Consider the following 26,760-nt stretch of genomic DNA (forward strand, 5'->3'; position numbering starts at 1 on the left):
TCTAGATACTAAGGTTTAAGAAAGCTGTAAAGAAATAAACTAACTTTTCCTTCCTTTCTGACTTTTAGGTTAACATTTGTAAACAAAGTGTGGAAAGATTGTCAATGTCTTTATTTGACATTTGGTTTGTAAGGTTGCATATGGTATGATATTAAACCTTAGATTTGCTTATTAGTTTGACACGTGTCTAATAGCATTACATATTACATATTAATATTATATATTTTATGATGACAAATAAAATACATAATGCAAGATAAAATACAAACCTGAAATTTCACGGTAATCCATTTCCAGGAAATCTTGAACGAATTGGACGATGTAAAAAAAATAGTTACGTGTTTACAAAGGAATTGAAGAAAACGTATTTTTTATGTAAGCATGGACATATTAATTAGTTGTGGTGGGTTGAGTGCAAACTTTTCATTACATTGCGGTATCTGATAAACATTTTGAATGCAGTTTACCTTAGTAGTCGGCAATGTAACGTAAATTGCATGCAAGTTCTTGCTAGTCTAAACCTAGCTTTAATAAAGTTAGACCAAGCTAAGTCTGCAACGATTTTTTATAGCACACGCAGTGCGTTATTTTAAACACAGATTCATCAAGTCGCTCTTATTGCAATATTTTTTTAATACAGTTGCTCAAAAAGTGCTACTTTTCGTGGCTGTTTAGCGTGCGGAAAGTTGGTTTTCGCGAACTAGTGCTTTTTACTTTTCCAATTTTTTTAAATTTTTACTTGTTCCAATTCATGACTACTTATTGATGAGTGTTATTATTAGTTTCCTTTAAACGTCGTAATCAACATAAAAACCTATTGTTAATGTAAGAATACGAAAAATATGCATATTTCATATTTTATTACTTACCTCTTCATCATTATAAGTATTATAACACGTTTATTTTTTAATGTTGAAAAACCGTTCATAATAAGTTGTCTGAATGGAACGGAACGCCTGTCAAAGAAGAGGCGTATTTTCTTACTGCAAGAATGTTTTAAGTTTCCAAAGGCAACATTCGATTTTGTTTTTATATATATACGATACACAAATAATCGTAAATAATGATATTTAGGTAATAATAGTACAATGTTTTAATATTTTATTATTTATATCTCGGTACTCGTGAAGTAATGACATACTTTCCGCACTAGCATCGAAATGTACTATTCCTCCCAACATTCCTCAGCCGTGCACGGAATTCGCGCGCGGACAGTATGCATGTAATATGTAACTATGTTTGTAAGTAAGTTTGGTCAAATCTTGCAAGTTAAATTTGACCCACTTCCCGGCTTCCGATGAAGTTAAAATTTTGCATACATATGTAAGTCGGGTTACAATGCAATATTATGGTACCATCGAGCTGTTCTGATGATGGAGACAGGAGGTGGTCATAGGAACTTTGTGATAAAACAAGGCAAATTTGGTTTGGGGTTTTTAGAAATGTCTCGATGAGTATTAGTTGCCTGTGGAAAGAAAAAGCAATAAAAGCTTGTACCAAAAATGTTTTTTTTTCCAAAAACTTATTTTTATCAAGCAGATACGTCTACAAGCTATATCCCTACTACTCTGCGTATCAAGATTTTGTTTTACATTCAACTATATATAGGTTCTTTTATAACTGACAAGTCTAACAACCAATTTCATCGGATAATTGTCTTTTTTATCATATCTCGTTAACGTTATCTGTTTAAGTAACGTTCTGGTTAAAGTGAAAGTAGTTGCGGCAATACCCTTCAAAGGGTCTTGCAACCTTCTTACGGAATACCACGTGTTACCAGTAATTACTTCCGATATTTTACTAACTGGAGGTCGTAGGTTTGACACCCAGCTCGTACAGTCAAAGTATTAAATACTAGCTTTTGCCCGCGACTTCGTCTGCATGGAATGAGGATGATGATGATTAATAAAAACTATCCCATGTCCTTTCTCGGGGCACAAACTATGTCCTTACTTACCAAATTGTGTCCAAATCGGTTAAGCGTTTTAAGCGTGAAAAGGTAACAGGCAGACACACTTTCGCATTTATAATATTAGACTGATTATTAGACATAGACATAGGCCAGGATTACATTTGTAAGTTTTACTTACGTAAGTAGGGACAAAGCTATTTGCTAGAATGAGATAACGATATTCATATCTTATTCTGTAGTATAGCTGTGTCCCTACTTACGTAAGTAAAACTTACAAGTGTAATCCTGGACATAGACACAGAACATTTTTATTCAACAGCGTAATACATTTTTTACGGATAAACCTTAGTAGGTAATGGATATGGATGGATTGACATAGAAAAAGTGCCAAAAATATGTGCACTCTACCTTAATGTATGGGCAATAAGGTCGTGTATTACATGTTTTGGGCACTTTGTCCGTGTCAATATTTAATATTTTGACTGTATGAGCCGGGTGTCAACCCTACGACCTCCGGTTGGTAAAATATCGGAAGTAATTCAACTTCAACTTCAACATTTATTCAGCAAATAGGCCACGAGGGCACTTTTACACGTCAACATTATTGGTCTGTGCGGAAATAAAAGAGAAAAGTCGTGGAATGTAAGGGATACCATACCTACATTCTAACCCTCTTTCTGCACAGAGTCTAACTGTTAGAGTTGCAAGACTCTTTGAATTGTATTTGTTACAGGCTAACTCATTTTCTAGTTTAAGCTCTACTAATCCTTCAGAACTGGAGAAGGAAACACCCTAAATTTCAAAATTCATATAAATTATAACCACAAAAAACATACACTAAACCAGATAGAAATTTTCACTTTAAAGTGCAAATTAAGCTTAAAAGATCACTTTTATACCAGTAACATATCAAAACAAATCGATATGCAAAGGTCAATCACTGACGGCCTTGACCGCAAAACGTAACGCTCACCATTTCCCAACGGAATCTAACCAAACGATTCACATTTCATAAGATCGCTGTTGCAACGCGCCTCTCTGAAAACGCTTAGTAGTTTTAACTGAGCCGCGTAGCACGCACGCAAAGCGTAAAATGGAACGCGGCTGAAAAAAAACATTCAAATTTCGAAGCGTGACCTCATCAATGGACTGTTCCGAATTTGAATTTCATCGCCTCGAAAACCAGTCGTGTATTTGACGATCGATACGAAAAAAATACTTTTTTTTAATGATTATGGCATGGATGCGATTATTTTAGCCAAATACAATAAGAAGCAATCAGAGATTTTCAAGAAAAGGATTAAATTATAAACAAAGAAGATAAAGAAAAAAAAGGGATGTGAAGGAAAACCCGAAAATTAAAAAGAGAAGCTCTCAGTTTGTTTACTTTGCATGCAATGTGAAACAAAAACATGAGTCTCTCGGCTGTCTCCAGCCTTTTCACCAGCGGTGTTTCGGCCTGGCCCCCGCCCGGACCTCTCGCCAACTCCTTCCAGTTCCATCATCAGGGCTCGAACTTCGCCATATTCCTGATATTCTTCGCCTTGTGCATGATGGAGGTGGTGGTCCTCAGGATCATCACGGAGGAGCAGGCGAGGAGTGAGCGCACGAGGAGTGTTACTTCCATGTGGTTTGATATGGATGAAGAATGATGTAATTAAAATGCGTGACATGTTATTGATAGCGGTGATATGTTATCGATAGGGTGATATTGACAAAATGTGAAGTGATCTATGATTGTGATTCTGATTAGTCTACAGTCTAGTGTATACAATAGCTTGTAATGACTCATTTGTTTTTATATTTTTGAAAGAGTTTGATTTATTAATTGTTTATAATTATGGATTCTTATTTGTTTCCTTGAACTGATGTTATTTTGCTCAAAATAATCTATCCTCCTAAATCCCACTAATTTTTGCAACCTTTTCTTCTATTATAGTTTAAAATTTAATTTAAATTTGTCTTTTTAAAAGGACATCGCAACGGAGGCAATATTTTAAGAATGTTACCGTTTTACAGAAAATCTACAGAATTAACAGTTTATAAGAATTTGAATTCGTAATAACATTAGACCAAATGAGACATATGAATGTATTTTGCATTAATTGACTTTGAGAGAAACTAAGACGCTACACTATAGGTAGATGCGTGTAATAAATATGTTAAAACCAAGGTAATGCCGACTTTAATGCATATTTTATTTAAAAACGGATGTAGTAAATTGCACAATAATGAATAAACAAATCTAAATATAAAACAAAGGTATAAATAGGTAGCTTTTACAAGTAGACACACATGACAAAGCTTAGAAAAAGTAACAATTCGGCTACATAGACAAAGATAAAATAACCATGGAAAACAATTAAGTTGCTTTAAGGTAATTTTCAGACGTCCCATCTGATCTCTTTGAGCTAAACCCACGGAGCCACGCGCCTGGGTTCAATGAATCACGCCGTGCCTGGTGCATGCTTAACCGTCTGAGAACAGGAATCGGCCACTGTGCGTACCTCCGAAAAAAATGGGGATGGACTGATCAGGAGTGCTGCGAATGCGGATGCCCAAAGCAAACTGTTCGGCATATCGTCTTGGAGTGCCCACTGACAAAGTACGATGGCCCAGTGGAAGATTTTAAAACCGTAACGAGTGCAGCCATCACCTACTTGGACAATTGTAGATTTAGATTATAAGCTAGCTAATAAAAGAACAGTGTAAAATATAATTGCCATACGACAAAAAAAAAAAGGTAATTTCAAAAGCAGGGAAATTTTAAAATCGCTAATATTTACTAAACCAGAAACAATTCATACCTTAGCAACATTTAACAACACAACTAAAACCCTTACCAAGGTACAAGGTACAATTACATAAGCTGTGGCTTTCTGATGACTTGTGTTGTACTTAGTTGAGTACTAAGATTATTTATTTAGTTGTGATAATATATATATGTATATATATATATTTATAGGTATATATTTGTGTTTATATGGATATGTATTGTATATATATATGTTTATTTTATATTCTAGATTACAGGTTTAATTATTTACGTTTGTAATAATTGAACCATAATTTACTTTCTGTTCATAGTGTTCGTTTGTCTATCTTGATCTGTTTATTGTTTCATTCTCAATTGCTCAAAGGTTGACTGGAAGAGATCCCTTATAGGGATAAGTCCGCCTTTGTACATTGTATATATTTATGTTCTTTTATTGTGTTTGTAATCTGTCTTATGTACAATAAAGTGTTTACATACATACATACATACCAAGGTATTTTGCTTACCTACTTGCTTTGCTACAGTTGACGAAATATAAAGAGATCGGCTCACTTTATATTTCAGATACAGTCAAATAATTTAATTTCCGACCCATTTCGATCCATGTCACAGTGACAATCAATATGAAAGTCGCTAGGCCCGTTTATCAAAACTTGTAGCTTGTAATACAAGTGGAAGTCCTTTTTTGACAGCTTTTGTTAGAAAGGGACTACCACTTGTATTACAAGCTACAAGTTTTTGATTGTAGCTTTTGATTGCAACTTTGGGTTGTATAAGATTTAGTTTTTTTAATTTTTTGTGCTTGATTGCCACCGACGTGGTATAAAAAAAATATATAAATCGTGATAGCTTTGTGTGAAATTGCGCGCAAAGTTTGATATATTGTTTATTTAATTTCTATCTGTGAGTACCTGTAATTGGCTTTGTATTGTTACCTCAATAATCATAATGATTTTGTAGCTGTTGGTACTCCCATAGAGTAACTTATACTAGAGCGGTACTGTCATAGTAAATTTTGTAACCCCAGTAAATTCACTGCCATCTGTCGACACACTTTAAAACTAAAAATGAAGATTTATAAAAATACAATAAAATGTATTTAAATATGAATAAATAATTTTTTTATTTGCATTAATTATTTTTATTATTTTGACCCATGTTCTTTCACTGATATGCGTTAAAATTGTTAAATAACAAACGAAACCGTCAACGCCATCTATACGACAGTTGGCCAAAGCTAGTAGCGCCCTCTGATCGAGAATCAAATTTTCTTGATTTTCGAGGCACGTTTTTTCCTTAGACTGTATCAATCTATTACGGAGTTATATCTATCTTTGGTACTCCTTAAATAATAAAATAAAAAATTAAAATAAATAAAATAAATAAACGGGCCTCTGATACTATTGCCACTGTGACAATGACAACAACTGGCAAGGTGCAGAATGGGTAGGAATAGTTATAACTTATTTGTCTTACAAGGGGGCAAACTTGTTGTTTAACCTCTCGTGCATATTGGTACCCGTGCAAGCGAAAGATTCCAAAATTGAACCACGAACGTAGCGAGTGTTTCGAAAATGGAATCTTGAGCGTTGCCAGGGTTTCAAGGTACGAGGGTTAAACAATTTTTGCCACCGTAAAACTAAAAAAATTCACCACACCAACACAAGGAAAATACTAAGTATAAAATATCTAACAAAATCAAAGCAAATCGATTCAGTGAACATTATTAAATATATATCATTCTAAATCATTATATAAAAGTCAATTCTACTTGTCAACATAAGAAAACAACTCAAATTTGTATTTCATTACTTTAATTGAATAAAATGCAACTTTCTTATCAGTTTTTGAACAATCGAGAGAGCCTTTACCAGCTGGTGGGGTGGAATTTAAATTATTTGACTGTACAAAGTTAATGCTTCTAGTTTAGTAAATTATCCCGCTTTTAAAACGTGTATGCGTGTTTTAAGTATGGTTAAGGTCGTTAAGGTTCAGACGTATTAACTACAGATGGAAACACATTTGAGTCTTTATGAAGTGTGAGGAAAGTTCACGGCCGCGTCCTTGAAACCACTTGTGGTTACGCACCTTTCACTACCGTTGGCAACTGGTTCTTTATTGTAGTTTTCGAGAAATCTGACTAGTTTCAATCATAACGTGTTTCAATTGTCCCCAGTCTACCCTACATTTTTCGTGACTCGTGACTGAGGCAAGAGTCAACGTCTTCCATGGGAAGTATGTCAGTCAGTTCAAGGCCGCGTCCTTGAATTACGCAAGAAAATGACGATATTGTGAATCACAGGTGGGCAATTGGGCATACACATTTTATAGTATATGCTTAACTCTTTCCTTTAATACATAGTTTACATACATCGATGATAAGATAATCTAAATTCTAAACCTAATTTTTACACCGTTACAGGCGAGAAACATTTATTCAGTACTTGAGGCTCAGAATAACGTTATATAGCGTCATTGCTCTAGTTTTCGTCCACTTGGCTGAGTAGCAAATAATTTATTTCATTTTTAATTTGCTACTTGCGAAATATCATTTTTATTTTTATTTTTTTATACCACGACGGTGGCAAACAAGCATACGGCCCGCCTGATGGTAAACAGTCACCGTAGCCTATGGACGCCTGCAACACCAGAGATATTACATGCGCGTTGCCGACCCTTTAAAAACCTGTACACTCCTTTTTTGAAGAACCCCATACTGTAGCCCCTCGGGAAAACCACGGCAGGGAGCTCATTCCACAGCCGAAGCGTACGCGGGAGGAAATTCCTCTTAAACCGCACAGTACGCGACCATTTACGTGCTCGGGTGTGAGGATGAACGAACTGCCGATGGTGAGCGGTGCTGTGACAGAAAGCGGCCGTTGGCATCATGTCAAACAATTCTTCAGAGCACAGCCCATTGTACAGGCGGTAGAACACACACAATGTATTTTATGTATCTATATGTACATAGATATATTGTTTAGACATTAAGGATTGCAATAAGTCCAAATTTGTGCAGAAATGTAGGTTTATATTAAAATTTCGTCAAGTGGACGAAAACTAGAGCTGGACGTAAACTAGCGCAATGACCCTATATCTACCCGAGTTATTGAACTTGTATTGTATTGTCCACAAAAGTGACACTTTTTCTAAATGTGTTTGACCCATGTGATAACGTATTTGATGGCTTCATATGGCTGGAGCGATGCATTTGGGTCAAAAACTTTTTTAAGTTAAATTATCTTGCTGGAGCATTAGCATGACACCTTAAAATGTGTAAAATCAGTAACTTATTGCTAACAGCATAGAGTAACTTATACTAGAGCGGTACTGTCATAGTAAATTTTGTAACCCCAGTAAATTCACTGCCATCTGTCGACACACTTTAAAACTAAAAATGAAGATTTATAAAAATACGATAGAATGTATTTAAATATAGATAAATGATTTTTTTTATTTGCATTAATTATTTTTATGATTTTGACCCATGTTCTTTCACTGATATGCGTTAAAATTGTTAAATAACAAACGAAACCGTCAACGCCATCTATACGACTGTAGGCCAAAACTAGTAGCGCCCTCTGAACGAGAATCAAATTTTCTTGATTTTCGAGGCACGTTTTTTCCTTAGACTGTATCCATCTATTACGGAGTTATATCTATCTTTGCTAACAGGAAATACGCTCGTTTTCCGAAAAGTTTCTGATTTTTTGATCCACTTTTGATAAAATCTAACATAATTTTAAAACTAACACGGGGCTTAATCGCGTACAAACTTACGTTTATTTATGGCCTGACGTTTCGAACGTGACGTTACGTTCGTGGTCACAGGCAGACTGCTTGTAATGTTAGTTTTAAAATTATGAGTGAAAATCGTGTTAGTTTAAATCAGTAAATTAAGCCAGGTCCCCACAGATAACCAGCGCCACGGTTTGCCGCGGCACTATGCTGAGTGGGGATCCTTTTTGGCGTCCAAATGTTTTTTTGTCTGCATGCTTTTCTTTTTTATGTACTATGTTGTGGCGTCAAATAAATGTATTTTCTTTCTTTCTTTCTTCTAAATTCTAACATGTTGCTGTTTTTAAAAGGTATTAATAAATTTACGAAAGAAGAGGCTCTCATTTCGTCAAGATTTTTGCTATGTACCTATATGTTCTTCAATTTCTCGGATTCGTTCATTAACTTTACTAATTAACTGCGCTAACCCTAGGTGCCTTTAAATCGTATTACACATAGGTATAATGAAACAAACGTTGACGTTGGGACTTAGAATTAATTAATGTTTCCAGAAAATGAACCCGCGTTCTAATTAAAATTTTCGTTTGAAATCACAAAGGGTTTAAAATAACCTACTGTACTTATAATTAAATTTTGGTATGTATTATATTTCTTACTTGTGAAAATAGTTATTTGTTATACATGGGTGCAAAGTTGTATTTTACCCGCGAGTGTGGAATTGAAACACGAGCAAGCGAAAGGACTCTATAGTTGAACCACGAGCGAAGCGAGTGGTTCTAAAATAGAATCCTGAGCGTAGCGAGTGTTTTAACACACGAGACGTAAAATAAAACACAAAACTTTTCCCCTCACTATAGCGAGGAAAGTGCAACATCCACAGGCGTTAGATCATCTTCATCAACTGGAATCACTCATTTTTTTACGATACTATAACAAAAAACTCTGGAAATTCTGTACTGCAACTTGAGAAGTTTTTAAGTAAAATTTTTGTTGACAATGTTGACATTTCTGACGTATGAAATGTCAATGATGCGTTTTGAAATTGCATCGACTTGTGCGTTCAGAATTATATTTAACATAATTATTAAAAAACAAACGTTTATTATGGAATTTGAAGGTTTATGACTTAAAATCATTAAATAAAGCTAAATCTGGTATTTTTTATTAGATTCTCAAACCATTTATTTAATGATAATTAATATCGAACGAACGTTTTATTTTTGTCAAGCTACTTAAACACGCTCCATCCAAGGTCAAGTTACTTTCCCCACTAGTGGATAAAATGCGTTTTTCCCCGCTTGTTTTAAATGATAAAAGACGGCTTTCCGAGATAGTGAGGGGAAAATATTATTACAACATTATACCTTGACTGGGTGTTTCGTTAATGGAACTGACGTCCGACTTTCAATCCTGACTTTCTTTGGTCGCGGGTTCGAATCCTGGTTCATACCAATGAGTTTTTCGGAACTTATGTACTTACGGAATATCATTTGATATTTACCACTAGCTTTTCGGTGAAGGAAAACATCGTGAGGAAACCTGCATACATCCGCGAAGAAATTCAAAGGTGTATGTGAAGTCCCCAACCCGCATTGAGCTAGCGTGGGGACTATAGCCCAATCCCTCGTGCATGAGGGGAGGCCTGTGCCCAGCGGTGGGACGTATATAGGATGAAATATTATTATTATTATCCATACTAATATTATAAATGCGAGTCTGTCTGTCTATCTGTGTGTTACCTCTTCACGCTTAAACCGCTGAACCGATTTATTTGAAATTTGGCATAGAGATAGTTTGGGTCCCGGGGAAGGACATAGGATAGTTTTTATGTCGGAAATCATCCCTAAAGAGGGTGAAACGGGGGGAGGAATTGAGATAATTAATGAATTGCCTGTTAATTTATGTAAGCAATTAAGCATACGCTCAAATTGAATGATTGCCATTAGACTTTATCTAGGCGCTACACTTACTTTAGCTAGTCGTTTTAAAATGAGAACATAACTGCCTTTGTATGGACAACCGAGCTAGCATGTTCAGCTAACTTATTAAAAAGGAAAAAAAACCAAACACATATTTTGTACCGTATACAGTACGAAAACACTCATAGTTCTTTAAATATTAGTTTAATTTGATTTTAGCTTTCAAGAATAGGAAAAATGCTAAGTTTTATCCTGGTAAGTCCCCGTGTACTTGTACGAGTACAAAATAAATTCGAGTTCGGAACTCATTAAATAAAAGAAAGTTCCAAATTCAAAAGCGCAAAAATTGCCCTGGGTCTTACGAGGACAGCGACCTACACATTTGATTTTCTAATGTGCGGTCTGACAAACATGTATTTTTATTTGCCCGTTTTGTACTTGATTATATCATTGTATGTAAATGAAATGCTTCCTCATGTCAATAAGAATATTAATCCTTCGACCTTCACCGTAGGTCGTTCACATAAGTGGAGAACTGATTAGTGTAATGAACAACTCGTAAAGTAGATTAGCAAAATCTGTTATTTAAACTTGTACATCATGAATGGAGATGACACCTATCACTATATCCTTCATGTTTGAAACATACTATAAATGCAAGTATAGTATGCGGTCTATCTACTGAGCTCGTTCACTTACCTACCTGTACTGACAATGGCATTCTGTTAAACAAAAGCCATATTTCTTTTGTGCCTGAGCGCGTGGCCTTTGTGCCTGATCACGTGGCTATTGTGTGTGTGCCTCAGGCACAAAGGCCACGCGCTCAGGCACAAAAGAAATAATGGCTTTTGTTTAACAGAATGCCATTGTTAGTACGTAAGTGAACGAGCTCAGTAGAAATAGCGTTAACTATAACCATTAGTGGAAATGGAGTAGGCATTAACAGGCGTTCCCCTCTGTCGAAAATAGGCGGCCAATGGTCATACCAAAGAGGATGACTGTCATAGTATATTTTGTAGCCACAGCTCACTGCCATCTATCGACACACGATTAAAACTAAAAATAAAAATATCAATAAATGTATTTATATATGGATAAATGTTTTTTTATTTGCAATATTTGCATTAATTATTTTTATATGATTTTGACCCATGTTCTCTCACTGATATGCCTTAAAAGTGGTAAATAACAAAAGAAACCGTCAACGCCATCTATCCGAGATTAGGCCAAAGGTAGTGGCGCCATCTGATCGAGAATCAAAATTTCTTGATTTTCGAGGCACGTTTTTTCCCTACACTGTATCCATCTATTACGGAGTTCTATCTATCTTTGGTCATACACAATGTATGGACTGACGTTTATCTGACATTGTCAGATAAACGACTCTGACATGGCTATTTTTACGTTACGTATACATTTGAAGTGTCCCTCCCGCCTCCCCCGCAAAAATCGGCAGACTGCTTTGTACAGAAAATTACAGACATGGCGTCTTCGTTTTGTTATATCCTGTAAGGTAACCAATGTGTAAACGGACTCTTAAGGGGCCCACTGACTATCAGTCCGCCGGACGATATCGGCCTGTCTGTTGTTCGGAACTGTCAAATTTTTGTTCTAACTGACAGGCCTATAGGACTTCCGGTTCGAACGCCATCTTGATAGTAGCCTCGTGATTAATTACTTTGTTTTTTGCTCATTAATATTGTCGATAGCTTTATTATACAGTAATCTAATGTAGTAGTGTGCAGTGAATGGAGAATTAATCTCAAAGCGTGTTTAACCACCATTTTGGAGTCAACGGCCGGTAGTCCACGTGCTTCTCGTAAAATCCAGCTATCGGTTTTACGAGTCAACTACAAATAATAACTACCGAACAACGTCGTGCTCTAAGAGCATTTGGTATTTCTACCTCTAACCGTGTCTGGCTAGAGCCCTAGAGGCCCATTATTTTATTATTTACCGTACACTGGCTGAAATATTAATTCGATCCCACGTGGATCCCACTTTGACGTTGGCGAAATCATCGACAGTATCGATGGAGCCATACTACCTAAAGATTGATTGATTGACAGGCCTATATCGTCCGGCGGACTGATAGTCAGTGGGCCCCTTTACGGTTAGACCAATCTAAGCGGCAAGCATAATTTCATTGATGTTTGACGTTTAAAATAACACTTGCACATTCCAACTTACTCATTATTAAATCACATTTACAAACGGGTCTAACGCGAATTTATTTTGTATATTTATTTTGTTTATTTTTAATATGTGTTCAAACTGCGAAAGTTTTAAATGTTATTATTACTCATTATGATACTCATTGTAAATAAGCAACGGTTTCCTGCGGTGTTAGCATGGTTGCATTTTTATAGTTTGTCAAAGACTGTCTCATTTCAAACATAGACAGAGAGAATCATACTGGTCTTTGTCTTACAGTAGCACTAGCACCCAAAATAAAAGGATGAGTATAGTTTTTTTTGTTCTCATTTACTGACAATTTGGTTTGACCAACTATATCACCTGTCACAATGCCTGTCACTTTCGTACTTACATACTTGTTAGAACGTGACAGGCATGGTGACAGTCGGTAAAAATGCCACCGTGCTAAGCCCGGCCGCTCGGATATTTTGTCGTTACCTTCATGATAGCATAAATTAAAAGGTGTTTTTGTGAAAATGTTTTTCCTGCACCGCAACGTTTTTTGAAGCCATGTAAAATTATTATAGGTATTTTTATATTGTGTCCAATTCTCGCAAAAAAACTGTGATTTCTGATTTTCTTATTTCCAATATCCGGATAGAAATACAAATGTTTTTTTTTTTTAAGGATCATTATTTATTAATAGCTTATACAGTGGTACTACGTAAACGAAATTAATAACTACCTTAAATCTAAAATAGGCCCTTGAGGCATTGTACCAAGGATGCTGGCGGCATTTCCTCGCTGCATCGCAATGCTGATACGTTGTGCGAGGAAGCCGCCAGCTCTTCGGTCACCAGTTACGTCAACCAGACGCTTCGCGATTTCTGCAAACAACTTGTGCGCGCTGGGCTTATGGACCTAGAGTTTCAACTCGAATGAATTGAATACATATGGAGCCCTTACGCTTCGCTCGATCAATAAGAGTATAAAATAAAACTATGAAAACGGATTATATCGCGTATATTGAATTTATAATACATCCCGACGTTTCGAACTCTTTACATCTCTTTTCATCTTTTCATGAGTAACTATCGCGGTAACCGAAGACAATAATAAGAGTATAGTTGAAATGAACACCATACAATGCAAGCTGATATTGCTCGAGATTTTGGAATTCCACCCGGTTCACCTTGCCAATAGTTTCATAATAAATACCTGTATAGCCTGCTCTACACGCGCGCGAGCCGAACGATTTTGCAATTGTTTTAATAGGGAATATTACGCGAAACTCTGCGTTAGTGGCATCACTACCACAATCTGAGGGTCTATCGCGAAACAAGAAAATCTAAATTTCGTTATATCACATATCTAAATCTAACATCTCGGATTTCGGATTCGCGTTTCCCGGCTGGTCCTCTGTAAACAAACCGCCTTGATGCATCAATGTCATATTTTATGAAAACTTGTCAAAAACCTGTTAAAGGTACAGTATGTATAAGTTACTCTATGCCTTACTAAAAAGGCTAGTGCTGTACTCTGGTAGCAGAACATTGCAGTAATATCCCCTATTCGTAAATTAATGACGCTTGTAGGTGCATGCTTCGGCTTTTCGCAAATATTCTAGAATTTTAATACCCGCCTCGGCTTCGCACGGGTAGCTCAACCAATTTACACAAAACCTTAACAAATTATACACTTAAACCTTCCTCAAGAATCACTCTATTGATAGGTGAAAACCGCATAAAAATCCGTTCAGTAGTTTTTGAGTTTATCGCGAACATACATACATACAGAAAGACGTGGCGGGGGACTTTGTTTTATAAGATGTAGTTTTTTTTTAATTAGAGTGGATACCTATAGTCATTATAACTCTCACAGTTTTCGTGAATTATTTTAACGAAATATTTCATTTGAAGTAAAAAAAACGTAACATTTAAAAAATGCGAATTTCATAGCCAAAAATAGTAAGTAGGTATAGCGCCTGGATAAAGTGTATTAGCAGTCATTCAATTTGAGCATATAAGCTTAATAATTTCATCAGGCAATTCCTTTCCCCCTTTAAATTCCACCGCCTTTTTCACTCTATTTAGGTCTTTAGGGATGATTTCCGACATAAAAACTATCCTATGTCCTTCCCCGGGACTCAAACTATCTCTATGTCAAATTTCAAATAAATCGGTTCAGCGGTTTAAGCGTGAAGAGGTAACACACAGACAGACAGACATACTTTCGCATTTATAGTATTAGTATGGATTATAATTTTGATTGTAGATTATACAACTATTCCTTCCCAGGTAGCAAAATGACGTCAAATGACGTCAGCGACGTCATAATGACGTAATAATGCCGTCATTATGACGTCGCTGACGTCATTTTACGTCATTTTGCTACCTGGGTTATTACTCAAACAAGATCGGTATAAATTATTAGTTCATACTTTTCTGAAACAGACGATTTAACTTATTTATAAGCTAATTAATAATTATTTACAAACCAAAGGTCATTAACTCCAATAAGTCAATTAGTCTCAACCATTCAACAGAATTCAAGTTTTCGTAACGTTTCTATAGAACAATCACTACATTTACATTAATAGCTCGCTTGTCATTTTCATTTGCACTTGATCAAAAGGACAAAGTCTACGTTCAGGACACTTAATGGAGCAACATGTTTTCTAATGTATTGCTAAAAATCGTTTCCCGAAGTATTTTACGCAAATTATCATTTGGCAAAACTTCATTTCGCAAATTTTCATAATCCAACCTAACCTAACCCAACCTAGTACGTCATTTTCATTTCGCAAGTATGGGGTTGGGGAATGAAATGGTTGCGAAGTAAAAAACTTGCTAAAATTTCATTTGGGAAATGAAACTGATGCCATAAGTTTGTTGGGAAGTGAAATTTGGCGAAAAATATTTTGGCTAAACGGCGGTATCCCGGAGCAACGATTTGTGCACTTAATATTTTGTAATTAAGGCAACAGAATATTTAAAGAATTGATTTAGATTTTCATATCCAAACTCCGCACTACACTACCGGTTGAAACTAAAAGCAGAGACTCCTTTTTTGAAGAACCCCATGCTGTAAACCCTAGGGAAAGACTCGGCAGGAAGCTCATTCCACAGCCGGACTGTCCGTGGGAGAAAATCCCTCTTAAACCGCACAGTAGGCGACCATTTGTGACGTTTTCAACCAAAAGGTACCACATTGTCGCTTGTCGATAAGGTTGATTTCTAATTGAAGCTATATGGAAATAGCGCATTACTAACAAGCGACAATAAGTACCCTTTTGGTTGAAAATGGCACATTTATTCTCTAGGGTGTGAGGATGAACACCCTGCCGACGGCGAGCGGTGCGGTGATAGAAAGCGGCCTTTTGGCATCATGTCAAACAATTCTTCAGAGCACAGCCCATTTAAAAAAACACACACACGCAAAATTTTTAAAAGATTGTGCACCATCACCCATTTTGGGTGTTGGTGCGGAACTAAGGCGCGAGTCCGTCTTGTGCAAAACTTATTTAGTGGCTATATTTACGTCTCATATTTTTACGCAGAAACATTTAACATACCTACTCGTACTCATACGCAATAACCTCACCTTGCTACTTGCGCCATCGGCTATGGCAAAAACTGCCTTTCCTATTATTTCACACCAACTTAAATCAGCGGAGGCACTTGGCGATAATTACTATTGTGTCGTCGTCGGAGATTCCGAAATTGCGAATTTTCTATGTTGAAAAATTTCGGAAATATTCTTATATTTTTCCATTATTTCCTATAAAATTATCCTGATATATTCGAGAACTTTTAACATCGCCAGGCTTTTTGTGTTACTATAAGTGACCTTTCCTCTTATCCCCACATATTGTAATTTAATATTTTTGAATGTAATTTTGATTGTCACTGTTATTTTTCATATTCAATTATTCATAATATAAAAAACCGACAATCACAATATAAATTCCTAAGAATTTACCATGTGTAATTTTAAGTGCAATTGTATATTGTGAGATAAATAAAATCATATCATATCAATGAACGGCGTTTTATTTTAAGGCTTAGAACGCACTGCGGTTTCTTCAAAAGCGGTTCCGCAACCGCAAAAAATGTACCTAACGTACAACGTACGGCATGCTTTATAAGCGCACGCACTTAAAAGACTGAAACCGCAAGAAATTACACTGAAACCGCAAGAAATTAGACTGAAATCGCAAGAAAAAAACCGCAGTGCGTTCTAAGCCTAAAAGTGACTACGCTGATGTAATCTGCGCTAATTGCACGGATCAGTTGCAGCGTACTGCAGTTGCAAAATGCACTTACTTGGAGACTGGTGGGCGTTCTAGATGTCATCTCTTTTTTTTTAATATTTTGCAATTAAAGTTGGTCAAGCAAATCTTGTCAGTAGAAATAACACTTAAGAAAGAAATAAAACCTTTAAAAAAAACCGACTTCAAAAAGGATAAAATAAAATAATATTATTCCTTTTCTATGCGCTAGCAACTGATACGTTCGAATTCGGTGCCAAGCCAAATTTTAAAAGCATCAACACCCCGAAAAATCGAATGCCAAAGTTTGTTAAGTAAGAAAGAACCAGTCGTATATAATGAGTATTGTGACTCCTCAAATATTAGGCATACATATACATATCACTTATTGGCTTGGCACCGGCTTCAAACGTATCAGTTGCTAGCGCATAGAAAAGGAATAATATTATATTATTTTATCCTTTTTGAAGTCGGTTTTTCTTTTTTTTTTAAGGTTTTATTTTCTACTTTTATGACACTGACATATGTAATCCATCGTTTCTGGTATGGAGTGTAGAAGTAAAATAAAAGGAGGAAAATCTCTATATGTGAAAAAACACTAAATAGGCGGCGCCACCATACACCAAAGTACCTAGACCATACACCTAGTATTTTATATAGATGTGCGCCCGTGCAACCGTGAGGGACAGAACATACGCAATGCGACAAAATTAAAAACACGTTTTAACATTTCTGACAACATACCAAAAACAACCTACGTAATTGGTCGGGTTATTTGTTGCCCCTCCCCCATTTCATCTCTACATACCTTTATGGTTCATGTCATACCACAGAGCCAACCTAGCGCCACCGGAGAGATTAGGAACTATTATTTACATCTGAACGCTGGTCACTTTTGTAACAGTCCTGCCATAATTTCTATACCGTCCATACCATATCGTTTCTGGCATGGAGACTATATAAAGGAGCCAAATCTCTATGTATGAAAAGTATCCGTCAAAAAACAGTAATTAGGCGGCGCCACCATACACCGAAATAAGAAAGGATGCCAATCTCTTATGGCAGAATTGTTGCAAAAGTGACCGCTTTCAGCTTTAAATAATAGTTCCTAATCTCTCCGGTGGCGCTAGTTAGGCTCTGGGACATGAGTATAACATGAACCATATAAGGCAACAAATAACCCGACCAAATTACGTAGGTTGTTTTTGGTAGTATTTCGGTGTATGGTGGCGCCGACTAATTACTGTTTTTTGATGGACACTTTTCATACATAAAGATTTGGCTCCTTTATATAGTCTCCATGGGTCATACACAATGTATGGACTGACGTTTATCTGACATGGCTATTTTGACGTTACGTATACATTTGACGTTCCCCTCCCCCGCAAAAATTGCCAGACTTTTTTGTACAGCAAACGTTCAGCACGCGTTCGCCCAGGGACGCCACCCGCTTGCGCAGCACGGCTTGAAAACCGTCAGTTCTCCACGCGGCGAACATTCCTGACGCGCTGCAGCGCCAGGGCAGCCCCAACAACCCCCTGAAGGCGTTATTGTACTGGACGCGCAGAGCACTGTAGGCTTTTTTGGTGTAGTCACTCCACAGGTTGCACGTGTATAGGTTTTGGCAATACGTTTTGAACAGGGTTATTTTCACCTCAGTAGAACAACGCGCAAACCTGCGAGAAAGCATGTTACACCTTACCGACAGTGCTCTGCGCTCCCTTTCTATATCAATATCATCTTTTAGAGTGTCAGTAATCCAGTGACCCAAATATTTGAACCTAGTAACTGTTTGAAGAGGAGAACCACTGAGCATTATTGGCGGAATGGGATATGTTTTAGTGCCAGACTTGAACAGTAATACCTCACTCTTTTTTACATTATATTTTATATAACCAAACGGAGCCGCCACGTCTGTAATTTGCTGTACAAAAAAGTCTGCCAATTTTTGCGTGTCGTGGCCGGGCCGTTCTGCACCCGATTATCTGTCTGTCAGCGGGCTGTATCTCAAGAAGCGTAATAGACAGTCGCCATTTTGTCAAAGCGTGTCTTATTTACGTTTAGGTCTGCCGTAAATGTAATATGCAAGCCTAAGCGGGTTCTGCAACATTGCACAAATCTGCAACATCTCGGCGTTGCACAATGCACTCGCTCGGCCGCTGCCAACATTTAGACATACGACATTTTAAGGGTGCCGTACCCAAAGGGTAAAACCGGCCAAGTGCGAGTCAGACTCGCGCACGAAGGGTTCCGTATCATTACGCAAAAAAACGTTAAATGTATGGGAGCCCCACTTAATTTTTTTTTTTTTTTAGTATTTGTTGTTAATATAGCGGCAACAGAAATACATCATGTGTGAAAATTTCCCCTGTCTAGCTATCACGGTTCATGAGTAACAGCCTGGTGACAGACGGACAGACAGACAGACAGTTAGATAGACAGACAGACAGCGGAGTCTTAGTAATGGGGTCCCGTTTTTACCCTTTGGGTACGGAACCCTAAAAACGGGACCCTATTCCTAAGACTAGGCTGTATCTCATGAACCGTGATAGCTAGACAGTTGAAATTTTCACAGATGATGTATTTCTGTTGCCGCCATAACAACAAATACTAAAAACAGAATAAAATAAATATTTAAGTAGGGCTCCCATGCAACAAACGTGATTTTTTTGCCGTTTTTTGCGTAATGGTACGGAACCCTTCGTGCGCGAGTCCGACTCGCACTTGGCCGGTTTTTGCGTTATTTGCAGACTACGGTGACAACTAAGTGTAAAAGTACAATTTTTTTACCGTATTTGTGAGTGTGTTGCATCTAATAATAAGATGATGTCTCGATAACGTGTACAGACATTGTTATGGCAGGACGTGTCCGGACCTCTCAGCAATAGCCCAATCTTTTGACCAGCCAAACTTCAATCCATAAACCGGTATACTGTTCACTTTTTCTACAATAGTCCCAATACCTGCTGCGACCGGTTCATGGGTGTCTATTGTTGCACCTGTGAACGGGTTCCAGCAGGCATTCTACATGACATTAAAGCTCTCCAAGGGGCCTCTACGTGTTGGATCTATATCCCCACGCAAGCCTATCAAAAAACCGGGATTTATAGGCCCGTGAAATCCAGAAGATGATAATAAGATCTAATAATAAGATGTTGAACTAGATTAAGAATGGTTGTTCGAGATATAAAGTCTAAGTTTAACTAGTCTGACGGCTGAATAAGATGGAACCGTGGTGTGCTATTTGTATTTTGTGGTCACAGTGGTCAAACGTCAATTTATACAAGCTTTTGTTAAACTTGCCCTGTTAAGTAGAGTTAGACCATAGAGTAACTTATACTAGAGCGGTACTGTCATAGTAAATTTTGTAACCCCAGTAAATTCACTGCCATCTGTCGACACACTTTAAAACTAAAAATAAATATTTATAAAAATACGATAAAATGTATTTAAATATGGATAAATGATTTTTTTTTATTTGCATTAATTATTTTTATATGATTTTGACCCATGTTCTTTCACTGGTATGCGTTAAAATTATAAATAACAAACAAAACAGTCAACGCCCTCTATACGAGTGTAGGCCAAAACTAGTGGCGCCATCTGATCGAGAATCAAATTTTCGTGATTTTCGAGGCACGTTTTTTCCTTAGACTGTATCCATCTATTACGGAGTTATATCTATCTTTGGTTAGACTAAGCTAAGTTGGTAGTCATACTTTCATAAGTTTAGCGTTTAAATTACCACTTGCACCGTCTGGACTATTAAAATCGCTGCCCACTTAGCTTGGTCTGACTTTAGTAAGTACCTATTTTAGTGTGGGTCAAATCTTGGAAGCTAAATTTTACCCACTTCCCACTTTCCTATTGAGCTAAAAATTTGCTTACATAATATATGTAAGTCGGGTGGTACCATCAAGCTGATCAGCCGGGCTAGCAAATGATTGGCGCGAGAGTATCTCGCCGCGACATATACTACCCGTCCCTCTTTAATTCATACAGTTAGTAAAAGACGTAGTCTATCTCGCGGCGAGATACTGTCGCGTCAATCATGTGCTCGGCCTACTGATGATGGAGACAGGACGTGGCCATAGGAACTCTGTGATGAAACAACGCAACCTAATCGTGTTTGAGTTTTTTAGAATTATCAGCTTAGCTTTTTTACATCATCGAGACCATGGAGACTGTATAAAGGAGCCAAAACTCTATGTATGAAAAGTGTCCATCAAAAAACAGTAATTAGGCGGCGCCACCATACACCAAAATACTACCAAAAACAACCTACGTAATTTGGTCGGGTTATTTGTTGCCTTATATGGTTCATGTTATACTCATGTCCCAGAGCCTAACTAGCGCCACCGGAGAGATTAGGAACTATTATTTAAAGCTTAACGCGGTCACTTTTACAACAATTCTGCCATAAGAGATTGCGATCCTTTCTATACCATCCATAATCGAGACGGTTAAATGACAATTTGTAAACCTTTTGAACAACTTGTAAATTGTTTTTATTTATTTGTAAACTTTTGCATAGACAAGCTATACCAATGGTGATATAATAGTGTTAGTAGGCACTGTAATTCAGTACATATTTCGCAGTAAAGATACAGCCAACATTAATATCGTACTCCGAAAGCCCACTGGGAATGTAATATTGGTAATATAATCACCACGCACTGCGTTAGAGCTTAATAATTCTAGCCTGAAATGTCTGTATCAAATTTATATCTGAAATAGACTGTTGAATTACCAAATTATCTAATTTGCATCACATGCAGCGCTGGTGGCATACCCTAGGAGCTAGGAGCAAAATAACAGAAATAAAACAAGGTTTTAACCCATTAGCGCCTACACCCACTTTTTGGAACCCACCATTTTTAGGGTTCCGTACCCAAAGGGTAAAAACGGAACCCCATTACCAAAGAAAGATATAACTCCGTAATAGATGGATACAGTCTAAGGAAAAAACGTGCCTCGAAAATCACGAAAATTTGATTCTCGATCAGATGGCGCCACTAGTTTTGGCCTACACTCGTATAGAGGGCGTTGACTGTTTCGTTTGTCATTTATAATTTTAACGCATACCAGTGAAAGAACATGGGTCAAAATCATATAAAAATAATTAATGCAAATAAAAAAATCATTTATCCATATTTAAATACATTTTATCGTATTTTTATAAATATTTATTTTTAGTTTTAAAGTGTGTCGACAGATGGCAGTGAATTTACTGGGGTTACAAAATTTACTATGACAGTACCGCTCTAGTATAAGTTACTCTATGCCATTACTAAGACTCCGCTGTTTGTCTGTCTGTCCGTCTGTCAAAAGGCTGTATCTCATGAACCGTGATAGCTAGACAGTTGAAAATTTTCACAGATGATGTATTTCTGTTGCCGTTATAACAGCAAGTACTAAAAACAGAATAAAATGAATATTAAGGTGGGGCCCCCATGCAACGAACGTGATTTTTTTGGCGTTTTTTGCGTAATGGTATAGAACCCTTCGTGCGCGTGCCCGACTCGCACTTGGCCGGTTTTTAATGCTGTTAGGTAGAGTTACAGTAGAAAATCCACAGAGAAAATCTAATCTAACACCTTAACCCAGGTGTACCCAAGTGGGTACAATAGGCGCTAATGGGTTAAACAAGGTTGCATTGGTGTATGCACAAATGTGGCATTTATGTGGCACTTTCATACTTTGTCACACCACACCGGTGTTTGTTTAGACTGACTGTTTCTCATAAACATTCAGGCTATTAATGAGTACTTTTTTTTTCAGAAACGAGAGACGCAGTATACCTCCAAGCCAAGATATCTGCCTCCGATGTGGCGGAGACTCCAGAGGCGGCCCCGTGCCTTGCATTTGTCCCCATCATAAGTAAGAGAAAAATTCCGTACATATCTCAAAAGGAAAAAACTTAAAACCCTTATAGGATCCACTCCTTCCGTCTGTCACAGCCATTTTACTCCGAAACTAAGTTGAAATTTGTTACCTACATACTTGAATATGAACCGCCAATTCCGTTAAAACTTGGTAAACATATATAAGTTTGTGACCCAAAATGGGATATGAAACGTAAAGAAATAAATTTAAAATATAGGGGCCACTTAAACGAGAAAATTAAAAAAGTTTTGCGAACTAAGTGTAGGTACCTATCGTTAGAAGTATTAGAACAAACTAAATTATTTTTAGAAAATATTTTAATTTGTTTTTATTTCAAGTAGAAACACTACCATATAAATCCATCCATCCATCCTGGTTCGATTCCAGCCTGGAGCACTGGAGGCCTTGGTCACTTTTTCTTACTATATGACATTTATTACAGTTTATAAGTATATCGTCTTATTAATTTCGCATTAAATGCGGTCAAATACTTGCCTTTTTTCAATAAAAAAATTAAAAAATTAAGCCGAAACATCTGCAAATAACGTTTATTGTCTAAGCATCATATAAAAAACCACATATAACTTGGCCACTTTTTAACGAGAACGAGACATAAACTAATTCAGATCGTGATGAGTATTTACCAATTTCAGGCCTGTGAAGTTCGAGTCAGGTGCGTGGTTCCTTCGGCAAGTGCAACGCGCCATCGGCCTGATGCCGTGGTCCATCAGCACTGACAAACTGGAGCAGATCGGTAAGTAAATTAAAGATAAATAATCTATAATTTTTGGTACCTCCGTACTACACACAAAGCCGGCGCGGCAGCGGAGGCGGCCGAGGCCCTCAAAAAGCGCAAATACGGGAGTCTCTACAACTACAACTTTGTTGCATTTGGAGTCGAGACTCTTGGTCCGTGGGGCCCCGCAGCACAGGGCCTATACTGGCAATTGACGAACCGGCTTGTGGATGGGACCGGGGATAAGAGAGCTGGCAGCTCGCCCAACGCTTGAGCATAGCGATCCAACGAGGAAATGCTGCCAGCATCCTCGGCACCATGCCACGGGGGCCCATTTTAGATTTAGATTTTTAGTTGATTAGTTAATTGTAGTTTATTTGTATAATTAATGTGTTAAATTTCGAATAGATAAGTATAAGCTTATATTATTATAGTTTTATTTTTGGTGGTGCAAATGTAGCCTCGAAGATATTCAAACCTTGACGGTTCAATGCTTTGAAGACTCGAGCGTTGAAGGTTTGAGCTCAAATAAGAGTTCCAAACCTTACTCAAGCTCTTTGTTAGCTCTTAAGAGGATGTCATTAAGACAATCTCTACAGAGCTCAAGCTTTAAAAACTCGGATCTTGAAAGCGCAGGCTGCTCAATCATTAAGCTTAATGTAAAATGAGAAAAAAGCTGCTAATATGTAAAAATAACTTTTTTTTTCCTTCTCAATCTTTGCCATCTCACAAGCTTGAATCTCATCTTTGATTCTCACATTTTCAGAGGAAGAATGCGAAGGCCCAGAAAGCCTCGCGGAGGGGCGGGAGCTCCGCAGCGTCCGAGAGTTTCTGGAAACTCTCTCCGCACGTTTGGCAGGAGGCCCGTTGGAGACCGCTAGTGTGACTCCACTCTACGACCATCCAGCATGTAAGTAGCTTTACTGTTTTCAGAGAAGAAATGCTAAGAGCCTCGAGGGGCCAGAAGAGCACGAGCTTCGAAATGTTAGGGTGTTCTTAGGGACGGTCTTAGTGTAGCCTCGAGGAGCCAGAAGAGCACGAGCTTCAAAATGTTAGGGAGTTCTTAGGGACGGTCTTAGTGTAGCCTCGAGGGGCCAGAAGAGTACGAGCTTCGAAATGTTAGGGAGTTCTTAGGGACGGTCTTAGTGTAGCCTCGAGGGGCCAGAAGAGCACGAGCTTCGAAATGTTAGCGAGTTCTTAGGGACGGTCTTAGTGTAGCCTTGAGGGGCCAGAAGAGCACGAGCTTCGAAATGTTAGGGAGTTCTTAGGGACGGTCTTAGTGTATCTTTCAAAAACCCTTTCTACGATTATCCTGCGTGTCCCAAGCGGCTAGAAAAGCGACAGCTTCGAAGTGTAAGGAAAATCACCTCTTCGCATATCACATTATTTTAATCTGTCATAAAACCCACATCTTACCGCATATTTTGTGTAGATGTGAGCATGTTCGAGCGCTATCATCACGAGCTCCGCTCCACACTGGCTTCACTCGCCACCGCGCTACGGGACGCGCTTTCAAGTAAGATAGCATGCATGCATGCTGTTTGTAGAATGCACAATAGAAAGAAAGAAAATAGTTATTTGTTATACAAGGGTGCAAAGTTGTATTTTACCCGCGAGTGTGGAATTGAAACACGAGCAAGCGAAAGGATTCTATAGTTGAACCACGAGCGAAGCGAGTGGTTCTAAAATAGAATCCTGAGCGTAGCAAGTGTTTCAACACACGAGAAGTGAAATACATTTGCACCCGTGTGTAACACAAAACTTTTCACCTCACTATAGCGAGGAAAGTGCAACATCCACAGGCGTTAGATCATCTTCATCACTGAAATCACTCATTTTTTTACGATATTATAACAAAAAACTCTGGAAATTCTGTGTTTTTATGTGAGAAGTTTTTAAGTAAAAAAAATTGTTGACAATGTTGACATTTCTGACGTATGAAATATCAATGATGCGTTTTGAAATTGCATCGACTCAACTTGTGCGTTCAGAATTATATTTAACATCATTATTAAAAAACAAACGTTTTTTATGGAACTTTAAGGTTTATGACATAAAATCATTAAATAAAACTAAATTTGGTATTTTTTATTAGATTCTCAAACCATTTATTTAATGATAATTAATATCAAACGAATCATTACATATTATGAGCGTTTTACGTTTTGTTATCTGTCAAGTTACTTAAACATACTCCATCAAAGGTGAAATTACTTTCCCCACTAGTGGATAAAATGCGTTTTTCCCCGCTTGTTTTAAAGGATAAAAGACAACTTTCCGAGCTAGTGAGGGGAAAAAATCTTGATTAACACAATATCATTTAAAAGTAACAAAAAATAATTAGTACATAAAATTAAGAGTTGCACTAAATTGTCCTCGTTTGGTGCCACGGTATATGCTACAAAGCACACTCCACGACATTGATTTTCAGTAAGGTCTAGAAGATGGTAGTACCAGCACTTTACATAAGTTTGATAGTACGAAAATATTTGATATTTTGACTACAAAATTCCTTACGGAACGCGCTTTCAAATAAGATGGCATGTTCTGATGCATGCTGTTTGTTAATAGTAGAATGCACCGTAAACTTAACCTTACAGTCATTAAATAAAACTATGAAAACGGATTATATCGCGTATATTGAATTTATAATACATCCCGACGTTTCGAACTCTTTACAGCGTTCGTGGTCAACGGGTGACTGAGGAAAAATTACAAAGTTAGTTTTATTTTATGAGTAACTATCGCGGTAACCGAAGACAATATTACTTACAGTCATGAGTTTGATAGCATGTTTTCACTAGAATTTCCATGATATGTCAACCGTTTCAAATAAGTTCAATATGGATGTGTGGCCTTGCCGTGGGCACCCGTGGGATAAGTATGGCTGGCCTGTACATTGGGGCCTGTTTACACATTAATTAGTGTTCATATTTGGAGCAATAATTAACTAGTTTACGTTAAATGATATGATCAGTGCATGAATAAATGTAAAACGCAAACAATTAAAGGACATAAATGACATGTCAACGCCCTCATCTCATCTTAGACCTTTTAATAATAATATCATTGCTCCTTTCCTTGTTGAACGAGTGTATTATTTAGCGCTGGCGTGTACCCCGACATGCAGCGTATTTACAAGTGCAGCCATTCATACACATTTTACCCATAAATAATAAACACGAATACGAAGTTAATAACAAGCGGAACTTATTGCGTGATAACATTATCATGACATTCGTAATTATTGAAGCATTATAATTGATAAAATGTAATTTATTCAGATAATAATTCAAATTATCAGACCGTAAACGTCAGTATTTTACGATCTAAGCTAATGAAGCGCATTTCTGAAACGCCTGACGTTTTAATACACAGTAGTAGTTG

General features: G+C 37.2%; 2 protein-coding genes across 7 annotated transcripts in view; both read left to right on the top strand.

Moving 5' to 3' along the window:
• LOC134756134 (uncharacterized) overlaps positions 1-26,760 on the top strand; it is a 142,654-nt gene that overhangs the window by 25,142 nt on the left and 90,752 nt on the right. For 4 of the 6 annotated variants that reach the window (XR_010129106.1, XM_063692960.1, XM_063692958.1 and 1 more), the window contains exons 2-5: positions 22,533-22,631; positions 23,291-23,391; positions 24,140-24,283; positions 24,806-24,889. Coding sequence is in view for 5 of the 6 variants with exons in the window: in XM_063692960.1 (XP_063549030.1) it covers positions 22,533-22,631; positions 23,291-23,391; positions 24,140-24,283; positions 24,806-24,889 (428 nt within the window). In the remaining variant the exon portion in view is untranslated. The remainder of the gene's footprint in view (positions 1-22,532; positions 22,632-23,290; positions 23,392-24,139; positions 24,284-24,805; positions 24,890-26,760) is intronic. The other 2 variants (XM_063692963.1, XM_063692957.1) reach the window with 1 other exon arrangement.
• On the top strand, positions 3,264-3,637 carry LOC134756148 (uncharacterized). The gene has a single exon (XM_063692978.1). It carries the CDS (start codon positions 3,325-3,327, stop codon positions 3,562-3,564), a length of 240 nt encoding a protein of 79 aa, XP_063549048.1. The 5' UTR covers positions 3,264-3,324; the 3' UTR covers positions 3,565-3,637.

The sequence above is a fragment of the Cydia strobilella genome, chromosome 3 (genome assembly GCF_947568885.1).
Source record: "Cydia strobilella chromosome 3, ilCydStro3.1, whole genome shotgun sequence".
NCBI classification, from domain to species: domain Eukaryota; kingdom Metazoa; phylum Arthropoda; class Insecta; order Lepidoptera; family Tortricidae; genus Cydia; species Cydia strobilella.